Source organism: Perognathus longimembris, chromosome 3, assembly GCF_023159225.1.
Source record: "Perognathus longimembris pacificus isolate PPM17 chromosome 3, ASM2315922v1, whole genome shotgun sequence".
In the NCBI taxonomy this organism is placed as follows: domain Eukaryota; kingdom Metazoa; phylum Chordata; class Mammalia; order Rodentia; family Heteromyidae; genus Perognathus; species Perognathus longimembris.
In genome coordinates this window covers 63,975,427-63,993,805 of record NC_063163.1, presented here as the reverse complement: position 1 = coordinate 63,993,805, position 18,379 = coordinate 63,975,427, and the positions used below count along the sequence as shown (strand labels likewise).

Sequence of the window (18,379 nt, the reverse complement as noted above, 5' to 3'; positions counted from 1 at the left end):
AAAAAAGAATCTGGAAGGATGCCATGGGTATTTTTTACATCAAAATAAGTCTTTAGGGGCTGGGAATATGGCCTAGTGGTAGAGTGCTTGCCTCATATACATGAAGCCCTGGGTTTGATTCCTCAATACCACATATATAGAAAAAGCTGGAAGTGGTGCTGTGGCTCAAGTGGCAGAGTGCTAGCCTTGAGCAAAAAGAAGCCAGGGACAGTGCTCAGGATTTGAGTTCAAGCCCCAGGACTGGCAAAAAACAAAACAAAACAAAAATAAGACTTTTAAAAGGAAAAAAAAAACACACACCAAAAAATTGCCCCCAAAACAAGGCTCACTCAGCCTGATCTGGAATTCAGTTTCTCTTCTACCAAGCTATACCCCTAACCTGTAAGGTTATTACCTTTTGGGTTTTCCAAGTTGTCATAAATTTATTTTTTAAGAGGATTGAAGCAGAAATTGTTATGCCCAGATTTTGGGTCCCCAGAGACCACAAAAGAGCCAAGTCTGATGCAAATGCACGAGTCTTTATTGCAAGCTTGAGCCTGGACTCTCAACTGTCACCAACGCAGTGGATCTGGATTGAGAGCCCCGACCCTCAGATAGGCAGGATTTTTATTGTGATTACAACAGGGGCAGGGTATTTCCAATTTGGCAGATACTTGATTGGATGGCATTTAGCAAGCAAGTCACAAATGGGTTAAGCAAGCCAGCTGTTTACAGAAGCAGAATTCTGTGGTTAGGCTGACCTAGTACCAACTTTATTTTAACAATTGCTACCATGTTTTCCCATTACCACTAAGCAAGCATGAGTGGGCCAGAACAATCCAGTACTCAATCATAAGTAAACCAACCCAACAGTTACCATGGCATTTCTGCTATTATTATGGTTATTTCTATAGTCTATGACTATGATCATTTTTTTACTGTCCATTACCATGGTTGCTACCTAGGTAGAGAGGGGAACAAGGGCTCCCTATATATTTAAATGTCAAACTACAAGAAACTAGTCTCGTGGGTGGGGGTGCAGCCTTCTAGCATGGAGTCATCACCAGGGTTTAGAAGCTGTTATAATATTAACACTAAAACATATTTAGGCACGCAGGTTCTCAGGTTAGCCCTTACAAAATAAGATTAGAAATGGCAGGCAGATGGTTGGGACACAGTGCATGGCCGGATGAGCTTGGTGGCGCTTGGAGCTGCTTCTTGGGAGGGTAACACCTTGCATGGTGAGGGGACATGGTGGCCTCATGAAGTTGGTTTGTCTTGAAACCTTATTTCCACCATGCATTGGCCATAACTCAGTCATTTCCTGCCACAGTAGTTGATGAAATACACTTTCCAACAAAAATCAAGACCATTTCCCCAGATACTGCTGTGTACACACCATGTGGAGCGTAGACTGGCCCTTGTGTGCTGGGCAAACACAGTCCAGTAACTGGGGTATATCTTCCCTAAAGCCAAGCGTTGCTGGAAGCACCTGACTGAAGGAAGGAAATCGTAGCCGCTGCTATGGAAGAAGAGTTTCAAGCACCATTAGTCTGGGCACTGGTGGCTTACGCCTAGCTGCTCTCACTCCTGGGCTGAGATCTGAAGATTATGGTTCAAAAACAGCCCGGAAAAAAAAGTCCATGAAACTCTTATCTCCAATTAACTACCAAAAAAGCAGAAGTAGAACCATGTCTCACATGGTAGAGCACCAGCCTTGAACAAAAATAGCTTAAAGGACAGCACACAGTGAGTGCCTCAGTACTGGTGCGCGCATGCACACACACAGACAGATGGTCTAGGATAATGTCATATGCTTTTTCACCAGACCTTATAAATGCCGAACATATTGAAGCATTTGAAATGTGTACACACTGTCTGATGAAAACACTGCATTTTTTTTCCTAAAGAAAAATAAGGCAGTTGAAGTATCATGAGACAGAGATAGGGAGAGAACTGAGAAGAGCTTTGAATCTCAAACAAATAGAAATAGAAGCCAAGGACACCAGAAACTTGAGAATCAAATGTGGCAGACAGGAAGGAGGCTGGAGCAATTTTTCAAACAAAGCCGGAATGATAAGAAAACCTAATTGGCTTAATATGATAAGGGGGACGGATGCAGCGTTCAACTTCAGAGCATTCCAACCCTTAGGTAGACAGCTATGAGATCTGGCTGGGAACCAGTGCAAAGATTCTTTAACCTTCCCTGTGTCACCCAGACAATATCAAGATCAGTGAAGGGAGGATTGCTCTGTTTTGGAGATATTGTTTTCATAAAGCCCAAGCATCTCAGCATTCAGTCTTAAAAGCTACTATTTATCTAGAATCAGTGCAAATATTTTAGGATTTGGTTTTGAGCTAATGAAGCAATACCTCAACCACAGAAGGGCAAGGTGCTTATTCCAACGTTTTGGTTCCTGTTTTCTTTGTTGTTGTTAAAGCATCCTCCAAGGAGCACCAACTCTCAGAATAGTGGTTCTGGCTTGGCGGAGAAGTGGTTCTTGGCTTGGTTCTGGCTTGGATCTCTTGCCCTGGCTTTCCCACTTACTGGCTGCCTAACCCTGGGGCAGTTTCTTAAGTCAGTGCACTTGGGTTCTGTCCACTTCTGTTAAATAGGCGTAACAACAGTAGCCTCTTTTCAGAGTGGTGTGAGAATGAAGCCACATGGAAGCACTTAGCTAGATCACTGCTGGGGGCCTGGTCTGTGCCACCTTGCTTCTGCTGCTTGGTTTGAGCTCTCCTGGTATCTTTTTTGTTTCTTTTTGTGTGTGTGTTAGTGTGTGTGTGTGTGTGTGTGTGTGTGTAAAGGTGTATGTATATATGTATGCCAGTACTGGGCTTGAACTCAGGGCCTAGATGCTGTCCTTTAGTTTTTTCTGCTCAAAGGTGGTGCTCTATCACTTGAGCTACACCTCCACTTCCAGCTTTTTGGTGGTTACTTGCAGATAAAAGTCTCACAGACTTTCCTGCCCAGGTTGGCCTTTAACTGTGATCCTCAGGTCTCAGTCTCCTGTGTAGCTAGGATCACAGGCATGCACCACTGCTGCCTTGCTTCTGGTGTTTTCTTCTTTCTGTGGAGTGGTACTATCTGAACCTAACAACCCCACAGATTCACCTCCAGGTGAAGTTACTGTTTACTGTTTTTGCCTTCTAAATTTCCTCTCTTGTGTAGACACTTTTTTTTTGGGGGGGGGGGAAGATTGGGAATCTTGCCTGGTGGGTTTGGTTCATCTATGTGGGATTTCATCTGCCACTGAAAAGAGTTGAACTGAATGAATAGTGTTGGAGGAGGGGAGGGGGCCTCAGCATGGTTCTACCTCCCTGAGGCCTTGTTCAGGTTTGGGAATTTGATACTGGGAGGAGGTATTAGATAATGTCACTCTGGGCTTTCAGACCTTTTGGATCTACTTAATAAGTCCTGTGAAATTCTGTCTCTTAAAGCAAGTGCAGTCATATGGGTGTGATCAGCTGAGTGAAAACCAGACTCTTCTAATGAGGGTAGCATTGAAGGGTGTCCAAGAAACTAAACACCCCTTGTGTGGGCCAGCTTGGTACTGTGGGCCATGTCCCCAGGTTGAATCTGGTACCTGCTGTAGGTTCAGCTTCACAGCTGAAGAATCCCAAGGTAACAAGATAATTAAAACTAATCTTATGAAAGTCCATTATTTGGCCTTTGTTCTTTTGTCATGTAGGCATTTTGTAAGAAATTAAATGCACAGGGAAATGGGTAAACCTAGAACAAATCATGTGAAGGCTCAAAGGGACAAATGACACATTTTCTCTTCTATGTGGAAGCTAGATCTAAATATAACTGTGCATGGTAACATATACAGAGTTCAATGCATTCACACACAAAATGACTAAAGGATGATGTTCTTAGGGGAGAAATCCAATCCTCTTAACAGTTAATATGCTGTTTTTCAAAGTGAATACCAGGAAGTGAAAACATGTTTTGGGGAATGGGCAAGGGGGGGCACAGGAATGGTGGAAGGAAGGGTGAGCAAATGCCATTATTTTCAGTGTATGTAAAACAAATGAACTATTATGTAACTTCAGAGGAGGGTAGGAGGTGGACATGGAGGGAGAATGAAGAAAGGGCAACATTGACCAAGAAACATTGTACTCATGACCTGACTTAAGGAACTGTAACCCCTTTGTACAACTCTTCAATAAATAATAAGTTCAGAGTCTCCTGAAAAAGTTAAGCTTCGTGTGACTAAATAAGCAAATAGAAAAGGCAAAGCAGATATTTTATTTCTGGAAGGAAATATTTAAGTTGTCTTCTAGTCTCTAGGAAGGGAACCATATAAACAGTGGTTGTAACCACTGCTGGAACATTTATAGAAACACCCAGAAGTCTAAATTGTCAAGTTAACACTTTTGTGAAATTAAGTGAAAGTTCTTTTTTTTTTTAATTATTTTTTTTTCTCAAATTTTTATTATCAAACTGATGTACAGAGAGGTTACAGTATCATATGTTGGGCATTGGATACATTTCTTGTACTGTTTGTTGCCTTGTCCCTCATGCCCCCCTCCCTCCCCCCCTTTCCCTCCCCCCCAGGTGTTCAGTTCACTTACACCAAACAGTTTTGCAAGTATTGCTTTTGTAGTTATTTCTCTTTTTTTACCCTGTGTCTCTCAAATTTGGTATTCCCTTTGAATTTCCTACTTCCAATACCAGTAAACACGGTTTCCAATATACTCAGATAAGATTACAGAGATAGGGCTGGGGATATGGCCTAGTGGCAAGAGAGCTTGCCTCATATACATGAGGCCCTGGGTTCGATTCCCCAGCACCACATATACAGAAAACAGCCAGAAGTGGCGCTGTGGCTCAAGTGGCAGAGTGCTAGCCTTGAGCAAAAGGAAGCCAGGGACAGTGCTCAGGCCCTGAGTCCAAGGCCCAGGACTGGCCAAAAAAAAAAATAATAATAAAATAAAATAATAAAATGAAACCTGGACTTAAAAAAAAAAAAAGATTACAGAGATAGTGTAGGTACAACCATAGGAAGGTGATACAAGAACATCATCAATAATAGAAACTACACATACACATAGGACGTTGAAAGTAGTTACAACTGTGATATATCACTTGTTTCCATAACATGGAGTTCATTTGTTGTTGTTCAGTTGTCTTCTAGTCTCTAGGAAGGGAACCATATAAATAGTGGTTGTAACCACTGCTGGAACATTTATAGAAACACCCAGAAGTCTAAATTGTCAAGTTAACACTTTTGTGAAATTAAGTGAAAGTTCTTAAAAAAAAAAATTGTCCTCTGGTTAGTTGATGGAGCTAAGATCTTAGAAAAGTTGGTAGGTTTGAGAATTTTATCCTTCAAAACAATTGTTCTCTTTCATAGACTTTAGTGTATTGTAAGGGAAGAAAAATTATTTGAAACAAATAACATGGAAACCCAACGAATTTAGTCTTATACACCTGTGTACCAGTGTAGGTCAGTTAGAATTAAACCCATAACCAGGACTCAGTGGCTCATTTCTGTAATTCAAGAGACTGAGATCTGACAGTCATAGTTCCAATTAAACCAAAAGGCCAGAAGTGGAGCTGTGGCTCAAGTGCTAGAGTACCAGCCTTGAGTGAAAAAACTAAGGGGCAGCACCTGGGCCCTGAGTTTTGTGCCTAGTATCGGCACAAAACAAATTAACCCCCAAATAAGTTATCTTTTATTTTTTTAAGAGTACTAATACTAGTCATTTAAATTTTAAATCGATGGTACGGTTTTCATGGTGCAAGAATTACGTTCATGGGTGGGACAGGGTGTCTTCAAATTCTGCATTTATATTTTATTCTTACTATCTTTTTGGCACAAATGACACACTGTTGATGCTTTGTGGTTTTGAAAGAGTTGGAAATAAGTCTGTGGTTGTAACTCAGTGATAGAACTCATGTTTAGCCTGAGCAAGACTTTTTAAGTTTTATCCCTAGCACCCATCAAGAAAAAAAAAGGCAAAGAAAAGAAATGGGCTTAAGTTGGAACAATCAGGACCTAGAGACACCTAAGCCTCCAGGATCTTAGGGCTGGTTTCTGACTTGTCTGGTCTCTAAGTACAGGCTTGCTCTAGCAGCCCCAGGGCAGAGATGGAGCTGAGTAACTGGGTAGGACTGGTCCACTGCCTAGAAGAGACCATGGCTGGACTGGGCTTGTGTTTTCTTCCCTTGTAAATCTGAGTCTCAAGTAATCTCAGCCTCAGTACACAGGGGCCCCACAGCCACTTGTGCTATGATTATTCTTCTGTCTGTCTGTCCTAGCAGGAGTTGGTCATGTCAGCCCTACAAGCCCCGTTAGGTCATTTGCTGCATAATAAGACATCCATCTGCCTATACTGCTGAATTTGTGATAAATATTCAAATGGCCCCTGCTGAAGGATTAAGGTCTCTTGTTTCTTCATCAAAATCCTGTACTCTGAGAACCAAAAAACCAGAAGCTGAGTAAGGGATTAACTTGAGTTTGGCATCTTTGGTTCATTAAAAAAAAAAAAAAAAAAAAAAAGAATTACTAGCTAAGCATGGGTGGCTCATGCCTGTAATCCTAGCTACTCAAGAGGCTGAGATCTGGAGATTGCAGTTCCAAGTCAGCCTGGGCAGAAAATTCCATGAGACTCTTATCTCCAATTAAGTGGTGGGGGAAGGGGAGGTTGTAGAGAGACAACTTTGAGCAAAAAAGCGAAGGGAGAACATGAGATACTGAGTTCAAGCCCCTGTATTGGCACAAAAGAAAGAAGGGAAGGAGAAGGGAGAAGAGGAAAGGAAGACGCATGACTACTTGTGTTTCCCAGCTCAGAGTGTATAGAATCCTTGAAAAAAAACCATTATTCTGGAGCTAATCTACTACTCCTCTACGCTAAGCAAAAGGTACTTTAAATTTTTATTTTATTGTAAAGGTGATGTACAGAGGGGTTACAGTTACATAAGTAAGGTAGTGAGTATATTTCTTTTCCAACAGTGTCACCCCCTCCTTCATTTTCTCCCACTTTCCCTCCCTTCCTTCCCCTCCCCTCAAGTTGTAAAGTCCATTTCCAACATAGTGCCTACTGAGTATCACTGTTGACTTGGTTCACCCTTTGTCCCACATTTTCTGTGATTCCCCTTCCCTTCCTGAAATCAGATAAACTTATATACAAGACAAAGGGCACCAAAATCGAAATAGTGACCTCAGGGAATAAACCAGAGGAGAAAAAAAAAAGGCAAACAGTACACTAAAAGAAAAAACAAAAACAAACCAACTACACACCAAAAAAAACCCAACAACTCTTGTTTCCATATCATGGAGATCATTTCAATTAGCATCATTTTATGTGGTCATATGTACATAGCTATTGGGCTATTGTGAACCTCTGTTAGGACTATTCTAGGCATATACTAATTATTTCAAATGAGGGAAACCATGGAACCTATGTTTCTTTGGGTCTAGCTTACTTTGCTTATTATGAGTTTTTCCAATTCTTTCTGTTTCCTTATGAATGGGGCGATGTCATTCTTTCTGATAGAAGCATAGAATTCCATTGTGTATATATAATACATCTTCTTGATCAATGGAGGGGCATCTGGATTGATTCCATATCTTAGCTATGGTAAGTAATGCTGCAGTGAGCATAGTTGTGCTGAGCTTTAGTGTGACCTTGTTTGATCATTTGGGTAAATACTCATGAGTGAGGTTGCTGGGTCATTGAGGAGCTCTATGTTTTTAGTCTTTTGAGGAACCTCTACAGTGCTTCCCAGAGTGGTTGAACCAGTTTACACTCCCACCAGCAGTCTAGTAGCATTCCCTTTTGGCCACATCCCCACCAGCATCTGTTATTATTTGTTTTCTTGATAATGGCCATTCTAACTGGGATGAGGTGGAATATCAATGTTGTTTTGATTTGCATATCTTTTATGGCCAGAGATATTAAACATTTCTTCATGTGTCTATTGACCATTCTTATTTCCTCTCCAGAGAAGTCTCTTTTTAAGTCTTTAGCCCACTTGTTAATAGGGTGGTTGTTTCTTTGAGGATTTGTTTTTGAGGGATTTAATTTTTTGAGCTTGTCCTTGCTCCTGTTGATGTGTTGAATTACATTAACTGACTTGTATATATTGAACCAAATTTGCATCCCTGGAATGAGTCCATATTGGTCATAACATATAAATTTTTTTATTAGTTGTTGAAGTCAGTTGGCTAGTATTTTATTGAGAAGTTTTGCATTGATGTTCATTAATGAAATGTGTCTGTAGTTCTCTTTCTTATCCCTATCTGGTTTTGGGATGAGGATTCTGCTGGCCTCATAAAATGAGTTTGGTAGTGGCGTTTCACTTTCTATTTCATTGAAGAGTTTAGGAGTATTGGAGTGAGTTCTCTTTTGAAATCCTTATAGAATTCGGCTCTGAGTCCATCTGGTCCTGGGCTTTTCTTGGGTGGAAATTCTTTTTATTGCAATTTCTATTTCAATACTTGATATGAATCTATTTGCTTATTTCAGTTGTTATATCAATATTTGCTAAAAATTCTTGTATTTCTTCCAGATTCTCAAATTTGTTAGCATAAAAGTTTGCAAAGTATTCCCTTATAATGTTCTGAGTCTTATTTATCTCTGTCATGATGTTCCCATCTCTGATTTTATGTGTTTGCACATATTCTCTTTTTTTTCTTGTTAGGTTTGCTGGGGGTCTTTCAATTTTGTTAACTTTTTCAAAGAACCAACTCTTTGTCTTGTTGGTCCTTGCTAATTTGTTTTTTTGGACTCTAATTCATTTAATTCTGATTTGATTTCAGTTGTTTGTTTCCATCTGCTGGATTGAGGTTTAGCTTGTTAATCGTTTTTAAGGAGCTTAAGAATGCAAGAATGCATCATGAAATTGTGGTCTGAGATTTCTCCAATTTGTTGATGTAGGTATTCAGAGCTATAAATTTTCCTCTGAGTACTGCCTTTCCTGTGTCCCAGAGGAGCTAGTATTTTGTGTGTTTATTTTTGTTAAATATCATAAATGTTTGAATATCCTTTCCAAACTCTTCAAGGACCCACTGGTGATTCAACAATGTGTTGTTCAGCCTCTCTGAGTTGCAGGATTTTCTATGCTGGCTTTTGGTGTTGAGATCTGTTTTTATTCCATTGTAGTCTGAGAGAATTCAGGGAATAATTTCAATATTTCTGAATTTGCACAGATTTGCTTTATACCCTAAAATGTGATCTATTTTGGAGAATGATCCATGCACTGCAGAGAAGGGTTATATTCTTATGCTGCTGGGTGAAATATTCTGTATATATGTCTGTTAAGTCTAGTTGGTCTATTCCGTTGTTTAGTTCTGGGGTTTCTCTTTGAGTTTTTGCAGTGTTAATCTATCCAGAGGTGACAATGGTGTGTTAAAGTCACCAACAAGCAATGTATTTGGATCTATGTATGGTTTCAGAGTAAGTAATGTTTGTCTGATGAATTTGGGTGCTGTGGCATTTGGTATATAGGTATTTAGGATTGTTATATCCTCATGTAGGAGAGATCCCTTTATTGGTATGTAATGTCCTTCTTTAGCTCTTCTCACTAATTTTAATTTGAAGATATTTTATCTTATTTTAGTATTGCAACTCCAGCCTGCTTGTGGAGACCATAGGTGTGATGTGATTTTATTCCAGCCTTTCACTTTCAGAATGTTTGTTTTTGTGGGCAAAGTGTGTCTCTTGAAGACAGCCCATAAAGGATCTGGCCTTTTCATCCAACTAGTCAATCTATGTCATTTAATTGGAAAGGTAAGTCCATTAACATTGAGAGTTAGGGTTGAAAGGTGTTTGGTATCCACCTTCTATGCTATCCACCTTCTTAGGGTTGTGCCTCCTCAGTTTCTCTGCTTATATCATGTTCTTGTTGGTTTCTATGTGTAGAATGTCTTTAAGTATCTTTTCTCATGCTGGTTTTGGTAGAGATACATTATTTCAATTTTTTCTTTGCTGTGGAGGGTTTTTGTGCCTCAGTTATGAAGGAGAATTTAGCTGGGCACACTATTATTGGTTGGTAGTTGTTTGTCTTTAGTGCATGGCATACTTCATTCAAGGCTCTTCTTGCTTTCATGGTCTCTGCTGATAAATCTGTACTTATTCTGATTAGTTTTCCATTATAGGTGATTGATCTTTTCTCCCTGACAGCTTTAAGGATCCTTTCCTTGGGCTCTTATTGGTCCTGTACAGATTACAATGTGACAGTAGGATGTCCTGTTCTAGTCTGGTCTGTTTGGAGTTCTAAAGGCTTCTTCTATCTGACTAGGCCTATCCTTTTGGATGTTCTGGAAGTTCTCTGCTAGAATTCTGTTAAATATGTTTCCTACGTCTTTACTTTCCTTCTGTAGCCCCTCCTCAATACCTATTGGCCTTAAATTAGGCCTTCTTATTGTGCCTTGTAGGGATCTACATTGTTTCTTGGATTTGTTTTGGATAATTGTCCTTTCTCTATAAAGTATAGACTATATTCAGTTCCAGAGATTCTGCCTTCTACATTGTCTAATCTGCTGTCAAGACTTTCTACTTTGTTTCTTATTTCCCTTCCTTCTAGTTGGTGGTTTTTGATGGCTTCAATTTCTTTGTTGAAGCTTTGTTTTAGATCTTTCTTGTGTAGACTTCTTCCTTGATTTGACTTTCAGTGTTCTCTCACAAATCCTTTAGCTGAGTGGCTATATTTTCTTTGGACTCCCTTTCCTTGTGTTGGAATTCATTCAGCTTTCTGTTTGTGGATTCCCTGAATTCCTCTATTAATCTTTGGTTAACCTCATCATGCTCACACATAGCCATGTGCAGGCTTTTGATCTTTTTATTCAGCATTTTTACCAGTAGTGTTTTGTAGAGCATTTTGAGAATTATCCTCTAGGTTTTTCATTGACTGCTCTGTTGCCTGGTTATTTTGAGTGGCAGTTGAGGTTCCTTGGCTTGCCATGTTTCTTGTGTTTCTATGGCTTGTTCTGCCCATTTGGAGATGAAAGCAAATATAATTCCATACAATTTCAAGACAAGAACCAACCCAGAGCCCTGTAGTTGCACAGACTTTAGAGGTTCACAATCATAGTTACGTGTTTTCACTCAACCTCTCCTTTTGGGATACAAAAGCAGATCTAATACCACCAGAGAACACAATTTTAAGACAAAAACCACCCCAAGCCCTGTAATTGCACTGCGTTTAGAAGTTCCAAATCATAGATAGGAATTCCCCTATCTCTCATTTTCTTTGTTTGGGAAGGGGTATTGTGATTCAGGAGTGGGGATTATATATAGTTGTAATCAGTGAACAAATCTGTGATGAGCTTTAAAGCAATCTGAACTAAAAGGATATGAGCCACTTTAACACACTCAAAATGGATACAGATACGGTCTAGTTCAAAGACAAACAACTAGGGATCAACAGACTAAAGAAAATAAAGGAGTGAAGGGCCAGAAATAAAAGAAAACATACTAAGATGAAGTTTTAAAAAGATTAAGAGATATAATGAAAAATAGAAGGAAGAGAAAATAAGAGTAGAGGAATATAGAAAAGGAAAGGAACTGAATGAAGAATACTAAGACCTAGGTTCAGAGGAAAAGAAAAAAATAAATTAAAACATTTAAATTATATATGTATAAAATAATAATACTAAGATTGAGAAATAGAAAATTGAGTAATCAAAATATAGCCTGAATTATGTATGTAGACAATTAAGGAGGAAGCCTACTAATCACCATAGCCTGTATATCTAGGAATAAACAGAACAGCAATGAAGAAGAAAAAAGGAGGACAGGAAGAGAAAAAAATAAAAGAAGAAAAGAAGAAGAAAAAATTAAAATTAGAAAAAAATTATATTTATTTGGAGGATCCTGTGATTCCCCGATGTCTGCTATCCAATCTCTTGATGAAGCCTCTGATTTCCTTGTGGTGGTCACTTTTCCTTGTGGCTTAGAGGGCTTCTCAAATCAGTTTGTTTGAGTGGGCAGAAAAAAGTTATGCCTTACAAACTTGGTGTCTTTGTGTCCCTCCTCCCAGCCTAACTCAGTGGTAGAGAGGGGGTATGTTCTGTGTTTAATGCAGGAAGGAGGTGGCTAGTTTCTGTAGGTTGGAGTCTCTGCAAGTGAGTTTGAATGTGCATAGGATTGTTGCAGTCTGGAATTGGTGCTTCCCAGCATCCCTCCCTCCCAGGGGCTAGCTCCTGAGACTTTCTTTTGGCCCAGCCTGGAGCCCCTCTCAGCTTTTATGGCCTATACAATTGTTGTTGTTGTGTTTTTCAGTGAGATTTTGCAGCCTTTTTGTTTTTTAATTCCTAAAGTCAGCTAAGCTGCAGGTTGAGCTACCATATGACTGGAATGGCTTTGTTTGCTGCAGAGGGGCAGGGCTGCCTCTTGCTGTGCCTGCCCAGGTAGTTGTCCCTCCCTAGGGCTCCCTTCCCCTGGGCAGCGCTGTCTCTCACTGGTCAGATTCCTTTGCCCTGTTGAAAAAGGGTGCTGTAGTCGCTGCCTCTCAGGCCTGTATTACCAGCTAGCTGCTCTGGCAGGCTCTATGCCAGTATCAAAGATGGTGTACTACTTGGGGGGAGTGGGGATTCTTTCTGGAAGCTGTTTTCTGGGTTGGAGTGGGGATGGCTTTTGTGGGGTACTCAAACTGACCGTCCGCAATCTTCATCCTGATCTGTGTCTGTCTGTGATCAGCAGGATGTGGTTTTCTGCTCCCAGTCATGGTTCATGCTAGAGGTGGGTACATGTGCACTCTGTCTCTGGTGCCTTTGTCCTGGATCTCTCTGGCTGTCACTGCAGCTGCTGCCACTTGTATGTGCTTAAATCTGTCTACTTAAGCAAGCTGCCTGTAATTTTCCTCTCTGGCAAAAATCTCTGTACAACCACAGCTCACTTGGTGTGACTCTGTAGGCACGGACTACTCAGTAAGATTATAAAGCTCTGGTTTCTCAGAGGCAGCTGTTGTAGGTTCCCAGTTGACCCTCCACCATCTTCTACTTTCTTCTCAAAAGGTCCTTTTGCTCTTTCCTTTTCTCCATTTCTCCCTCCTTCATCCTGTCTATTAACATAAATTCTTGGTAGGGTTTCAAAAAAGAAAAGACATTTAAGTGTGCAATACAAGTAACCTTAGCAATCCAGTGTTAGAGAAAGGCTTTGAGAAATGAAGATAGAGTGTGACTGAGTACCTGTGGCTGGCATGTACCACATATAGGAGGCGTGTGCCACGCCTGAGGGCCAGTACCTCTCAAGGTTTTAAAGTCTCATAAAAATTGTGGAGAGTGACTAGAAAGGGACCAGCTTGTCCAGAAAACAGCCGGTGACTCACCTCCCATCCTGTCTTTTCTTATTCTCTGGAGAAGAAGAATGTGGATGCCTCACCCCCAGGGCAAAGCCTTCCAATAGGCCTCTTAACCTGGAGTGAGAGAATATTTTTGTTGATATGACAGATTCTTGTGTTCAAACCATTTCAGGTGTGGTGAGCTACTGTGACAGATACAGTGAAGGTATGAAACGTGTCCTGAAGACTTTTGGACCCATTCCAGAATTTTCCACAGCCACGGTGGAGAAAGTTAACCAGGTAGGTAGATTGTGTATGCATATATAGTCACATGCCAATCATCTTCTCTCCCATCTACCACCGACAAGTGGAATATACTAGAATCCTGGGGTTAAAGGCATGACTCAGGCAGTAGAGCACCAACCAGTGAGCAAAAGCACCAAGTACAGAGTTCAAGTCCTGGTCTTGGACAAGAGAAAAGAAATAGAGGGCTGGGAATGTGGCTTAGCGGTAGAGTGCTTGCTTCACATGCATAAAGCCCTGGGTTTGATTTCTCAGAACCACATAAACAGAAACGCCAGGGGTGGCACTGTGGCTCAAGTAGAGTGCTAGCCTTGAGCAAAAAGAAGCTAGGGTCAGTGCTCAGGCCCTGAGTCCAAGCCCCAGGACTGGCAAAAAAGAAGAAGAAGAAGAAGAGGAGGAGAAGGAGGAGGAGGACGGGGAGGGGGAGGGGGAGGGGGAGGAGGAGGAGGAGGAGGAGGAGGAGGAGGAGGAGGAGGAGGAGGAGGAGGAGGAAAGAAAAGAAATAGAATCTTGACCTTTGCTATTATTAATAGTTCCTTTTTGATGACTTTGCTCATAGTTTTATTCTGGTCACCAGAAGATTTTTATTTTTTTAATGCCGATACTGGGGCTTGAACTTTTTCCTTCCAAGATGGTGCTCTACCAGTTGGGCCATAGCTCCATTTCCAGCTTGTTGGTGATTAATTGGAGATAAGAGTCTCATTGACTTCTCTGTCCAGGCTGACTCCAAACTCCAGTCTCAGCCTCCTGATTAGCTAATATTAAAAGCATAAGCCACCAGTGCCTAGCATCAAAAGATCTTAACAACTATGTAATCCATGAACCAGTAGCTCTCTTCAACTAGTCGGAGATCTCTTAAGGTTTGGAAAGCCTGTGATACTGAGGGCTTCCTATGTTTTATGCAACTTCAAGCAATGTAGGCATGGTTTGTATAAACGGGGAAAATAGTTACGCACTGGGTAAATTATTTCCTCTCATATTTCCTCCTTCTCCTAGGACATGTGTCTGAAGGTTCCTGATGACCCAGAACACTTGGCAGCCAGGAGACAGTGGAGGGATGACTGTCTCATGAGGCTTGCCAAGTTGAAACACCAGGTGCAGCCCCAGTGAGTTTCTTGAGCTACTCCTGTCACTCCTTCATCGAAAGTCTTCAATTTTTAAAAAAAATATTAGCAGCACTTGTTCCAATCCTAAACTGGTGAGAAACCCAGTAGTGCCTAGTCTGAAGATTCAGAGCTTGCTTCCCTGTGTCAAGGCCCAGGTAGTGGTAAAGGACCAATGTCTTCCATTATGCTAGGGCCTAATCCTGGACTATGCTGTCACAGAAGTCTCTGGGGTGTGACATGTGGGTTTCTTGGGCTAATAGTCTGAAGATTTTTTAAGCTTGTCTTTTCAATGTGATTATGTATGATTCCACTTCAGATCCAATGACTGTAGTTACTTTGGCATTTTAATCAATTATTGAAATATTTTTTAAATTATTCCCTTTCTGAGTACTCTATGGCTCTATATTTTGGAGTCAATTACCTTTGTTTTGCTAATGTTCTGAATAAAAAGGTTTTGATTGCTTAAAGTTTTCTATTTCTTTCTTTTTTTTTTTTTTTGGTGCCAGACTGGGGCTTGAACTCAAGGCCTAGGCTCTGTTCTGTAGTGTTTTTGCTCAAGGCTAGCACTCTACCACTTGAGCCATTCCTCTACTTCTGGCTTTTTTGGTGGTTAATTGGAAATAAGAGTCTTATAAACTTTCTTGCCTGGGAAGGCTTCAAACCACAATTCTTGAACCTCAAGCTTTCTGAGGAGCTAGGATTACAGGTGCAAGCCACCAGTACCCAGTTCATCTGTTCTTTCTAAGAATGAAGCATTCTTTCCCAATTATCAACCAGCAGGATTCAGAGAGTGACTACACTGGATGAATAATAGCCAATTACTTAGTTCTAGGACCTTTGTCATTTAGTTAAAAATCCACCAATTAGTGCCAGTGTTTTATAAAGTTGGTCCAGTGCTTTCCTGATCACATTTGTTAAAGGAACACTGTTGGCTGCCCAAGTTTTGGAACTCCCACTTTGGAGCACATCAAATAAGTCCTGTGGTAAAGATACCTGTTACCTTCTTCAGCATGAAGTCTTCCTAGCATTAGTTCCCAGAACATTCTGAGGAATTCCAGGGCATGTACCCCTCCACTTGTAAGGCCACTTTGATTCCTGGATACCACTGCAAGGTTACCTAATGGCTCCCAGCACAGAAATACAGCAGCCTTGTGGTTTCTAGCAGTCAGCATCCCAGCTCCACCTTGGAGGGAGATGTCTTCCTCAGGCTGAGGTCCCTGCAGTATCCCTAAGTAGGAACCACATGGAAATGGTCATTTCTGCTAACACGTGATTGAAGCTCAATCAGAACCCTCAGGTATTTTCAATGCAACATGCACTGAGCAGCTGAAATACACCAGGCAGTAGGCATGTGGTCCTTGCCTTTTCTTTTTTTTTTTTTAAATTAAATTTTTATTGTCAAACTGAGGTACAGAGAGGTTACACTTTCATACATTAGGCATTGGATACATTTCTTGTACTGTTTGTTACCTCCTCCCTCACTCCCCCCTCCCCCTTTCCCTTTCCCCCCCCCCCATGAGTTGTTCAGTTCATTTACACCAGTTTTGTGTAGTTGTTTGTCTTTTGGTCCTTGCCTTTTCAAAGGTTCATATAACACAACAAAAAAATGGACCTATCCAGGAGCCAGTGGCTCACATCTGTCATCCTAGCTACTCAGGAGGCTGAGATTTGAGTATCATGGTTTGAAGACAGCTATGAGACTCTTATCTCCAATTAACCAGCAAAAATCCCAAAGTGGAGCAGTGTCTCAAGGGTGAGAGTTCCAGCCTTGAACAACAACAAAAAACTATGCAAAAGCACGAGGCCGAGTTCAAGCCCTAGTACCGACATAAAACAAAAACTTGTGGGAGTGAAACACCTTTGTACAACTACTTAATTTAAAAAAAAATCAGCACCACCACCGAAAATTAAAAAGGTTTGGTGTTCCAGGGAGTCCACAAATGTGGGGGAGCAAGGCAGCTGGGAGGGGGGTGCTGGGAGAATCCTAGCAGGTGCCTTGTAACTGACCCTGGGTCCCAGCCCTTCCCAGGAGAAGAGGAGTCAAGGTGGCTCTGGAAAGGGAGTCAGCTTAGCCCACTGTTGCTGGAAAGGATCCCTTGAGGTTAGCTAGCCCAGGTATGACTGGGAAGGGCCTTGGAGTGCAAGTGTGTGTGTGTGTGTGTGTGTGTGTGTGTGTGTGTGTGTGGAGGGCGGGGTGGGGGGTGTCATGCCAATGACTCACTTGCCTGGGACCAAAACAATTAGTGGGCAGAGAGCTACCCAGCAAGGTCAAGCTCTTAGCGAGCCCCCTCTGATAGTGGAAGGGACAGGCTGGAGGGGAGACTGCTGTGGTCCAGGTGAGGGCTGTGGAGGCCATGAAGTTCGAGACCCTTCTGGAAAACTACCTTTCAAAAGGGGAGGTGATGGTTTGTCTTGCACAACTGCCTTATGCAAGGTAAGAAAATAAGGAGAAGAGACAGGAAATTAAATATTCTTTGTACTTGTACTGAGGCTTGAACCCAAGGCCTCATCTCATGCTCTCCCTTGGCTTTGCTACTCAAGTTTGGTGCTTTACCACTTTTGTTTGTCCCAGCAACATTTCAGCTTTTGGCTGAATTGGAGGTAAGAATCCCACAGACTTTCTTGCTAGGGCTGGCTTCAAACCAAGATCCTCAAATTCTCAGCTGGCGTGATCCACTGGCGCCTGGCCCAACATTAAAACTTCCCTAGAAAGATAATGTGGCAAGCTGGGAAGGAAGTCTCTCCTCGTTTGTTTCACCTGATTGAGGTGGAGATACTTTTTAAATCCCATGACTCAGTCCCTCCCTCTTCCTGACAGGCTGCCTGATTGCTTCATGGAAGATCCCGCAACCCTTGCATTTCCAACCCTTGCATTTCCATACAACTTGCTCCTGCCTCCTTCCCCCTGTTTCCCAGACTTCTCTGCTAACTCCCTGCAGTGTTCCCAGAATCAACCCAAACTTCACTGTCTCCAGACTATAGCATGCAGCACTGGTACAGACCCACCTAGCTGGGGATGAGGCCCAAGTAGACCCTATACATGGCCTACTGAGCTCTGGCACCCATGAGCCATGAGGGATTCTGGGAAAGACTGGCTATTTGGGCTCATGGGGGATCCTGGGAAAGCCAGACAGAACTGCCCACGCGAGTCCATGAAATAAGGCAACATTTGTGGGAGCATATTCATTTGTCTTAAGTTTTATTTTCCTATTTTTGCTGTCAGATGTTTTTATATGGATGTGAAACATGTTCTAAGTTAGCTCCCAATACATGTAAGTTCTGCCATCCAAGTATAGAAACTATTTAGAAAAAAGGTCCAGAAAATTCCAAAGAGAAATGAGAACATTTCTTCTAATCAACACAACGTAAGAACTACTTACAGAGCACTTACAGTGCATTAGGAAGTATAAATCATTGTGACATGATGTAAAGCAGCCGGGAGGATTTGCATATCACACTATTTTTATATGAAGAACATGAGCACCCACAGATTTGGGAATCTACAGGGATCCTGGAACTACACCTTGAAAGATTCTTAGGCTTGCAGCTGTTACTACACCCTGTGAGGAAGAATCCGAGAAATGGTGGGTATGAAAATGTGGAAAGATTCTCACGTCATTGCTGGGAGAAGCAGAGAACAATTGTTTGAATCTAGGCTCAACTTTGACAGATCTGGAAACAGCTAGTGAGAATCAGTCATGGTGCTGCTGGGATGTACACGCCATCCACACAGAACCCACATCTTTTAGCAGCATCC

General features: G+C 41.6%; 1 protein-coding gene across 1 annotated transcript in view; it reads left to right on the top strand.

The window, feature by feature from the left end:
* The window catches only part of Cryl1 (crystallin lambda 1), a 129,844-nt gene extending 115,178 nt beyond the window's left edge, over positions 1-14,666 (top strand). Inside the window, exons 7-8 of the mRNA XM_048341693.1 lie at positions 13,407-13,513; positions 14,513-14,666. Coding sequence (XP_048197650.1) covers positions 13,407-13,513; positions 14,513-14,626 — 221 coding nt within the window. The 3' untranslated portion in view covers positions 14,627-14,666. The remainder of the gene's footprint in view (positions 1-13,406; positions 13,514-14,512) is intronic.
* The last annotated feature ends 3,713 nt before the right edge of the window (positions 14,667-18,379 follow it).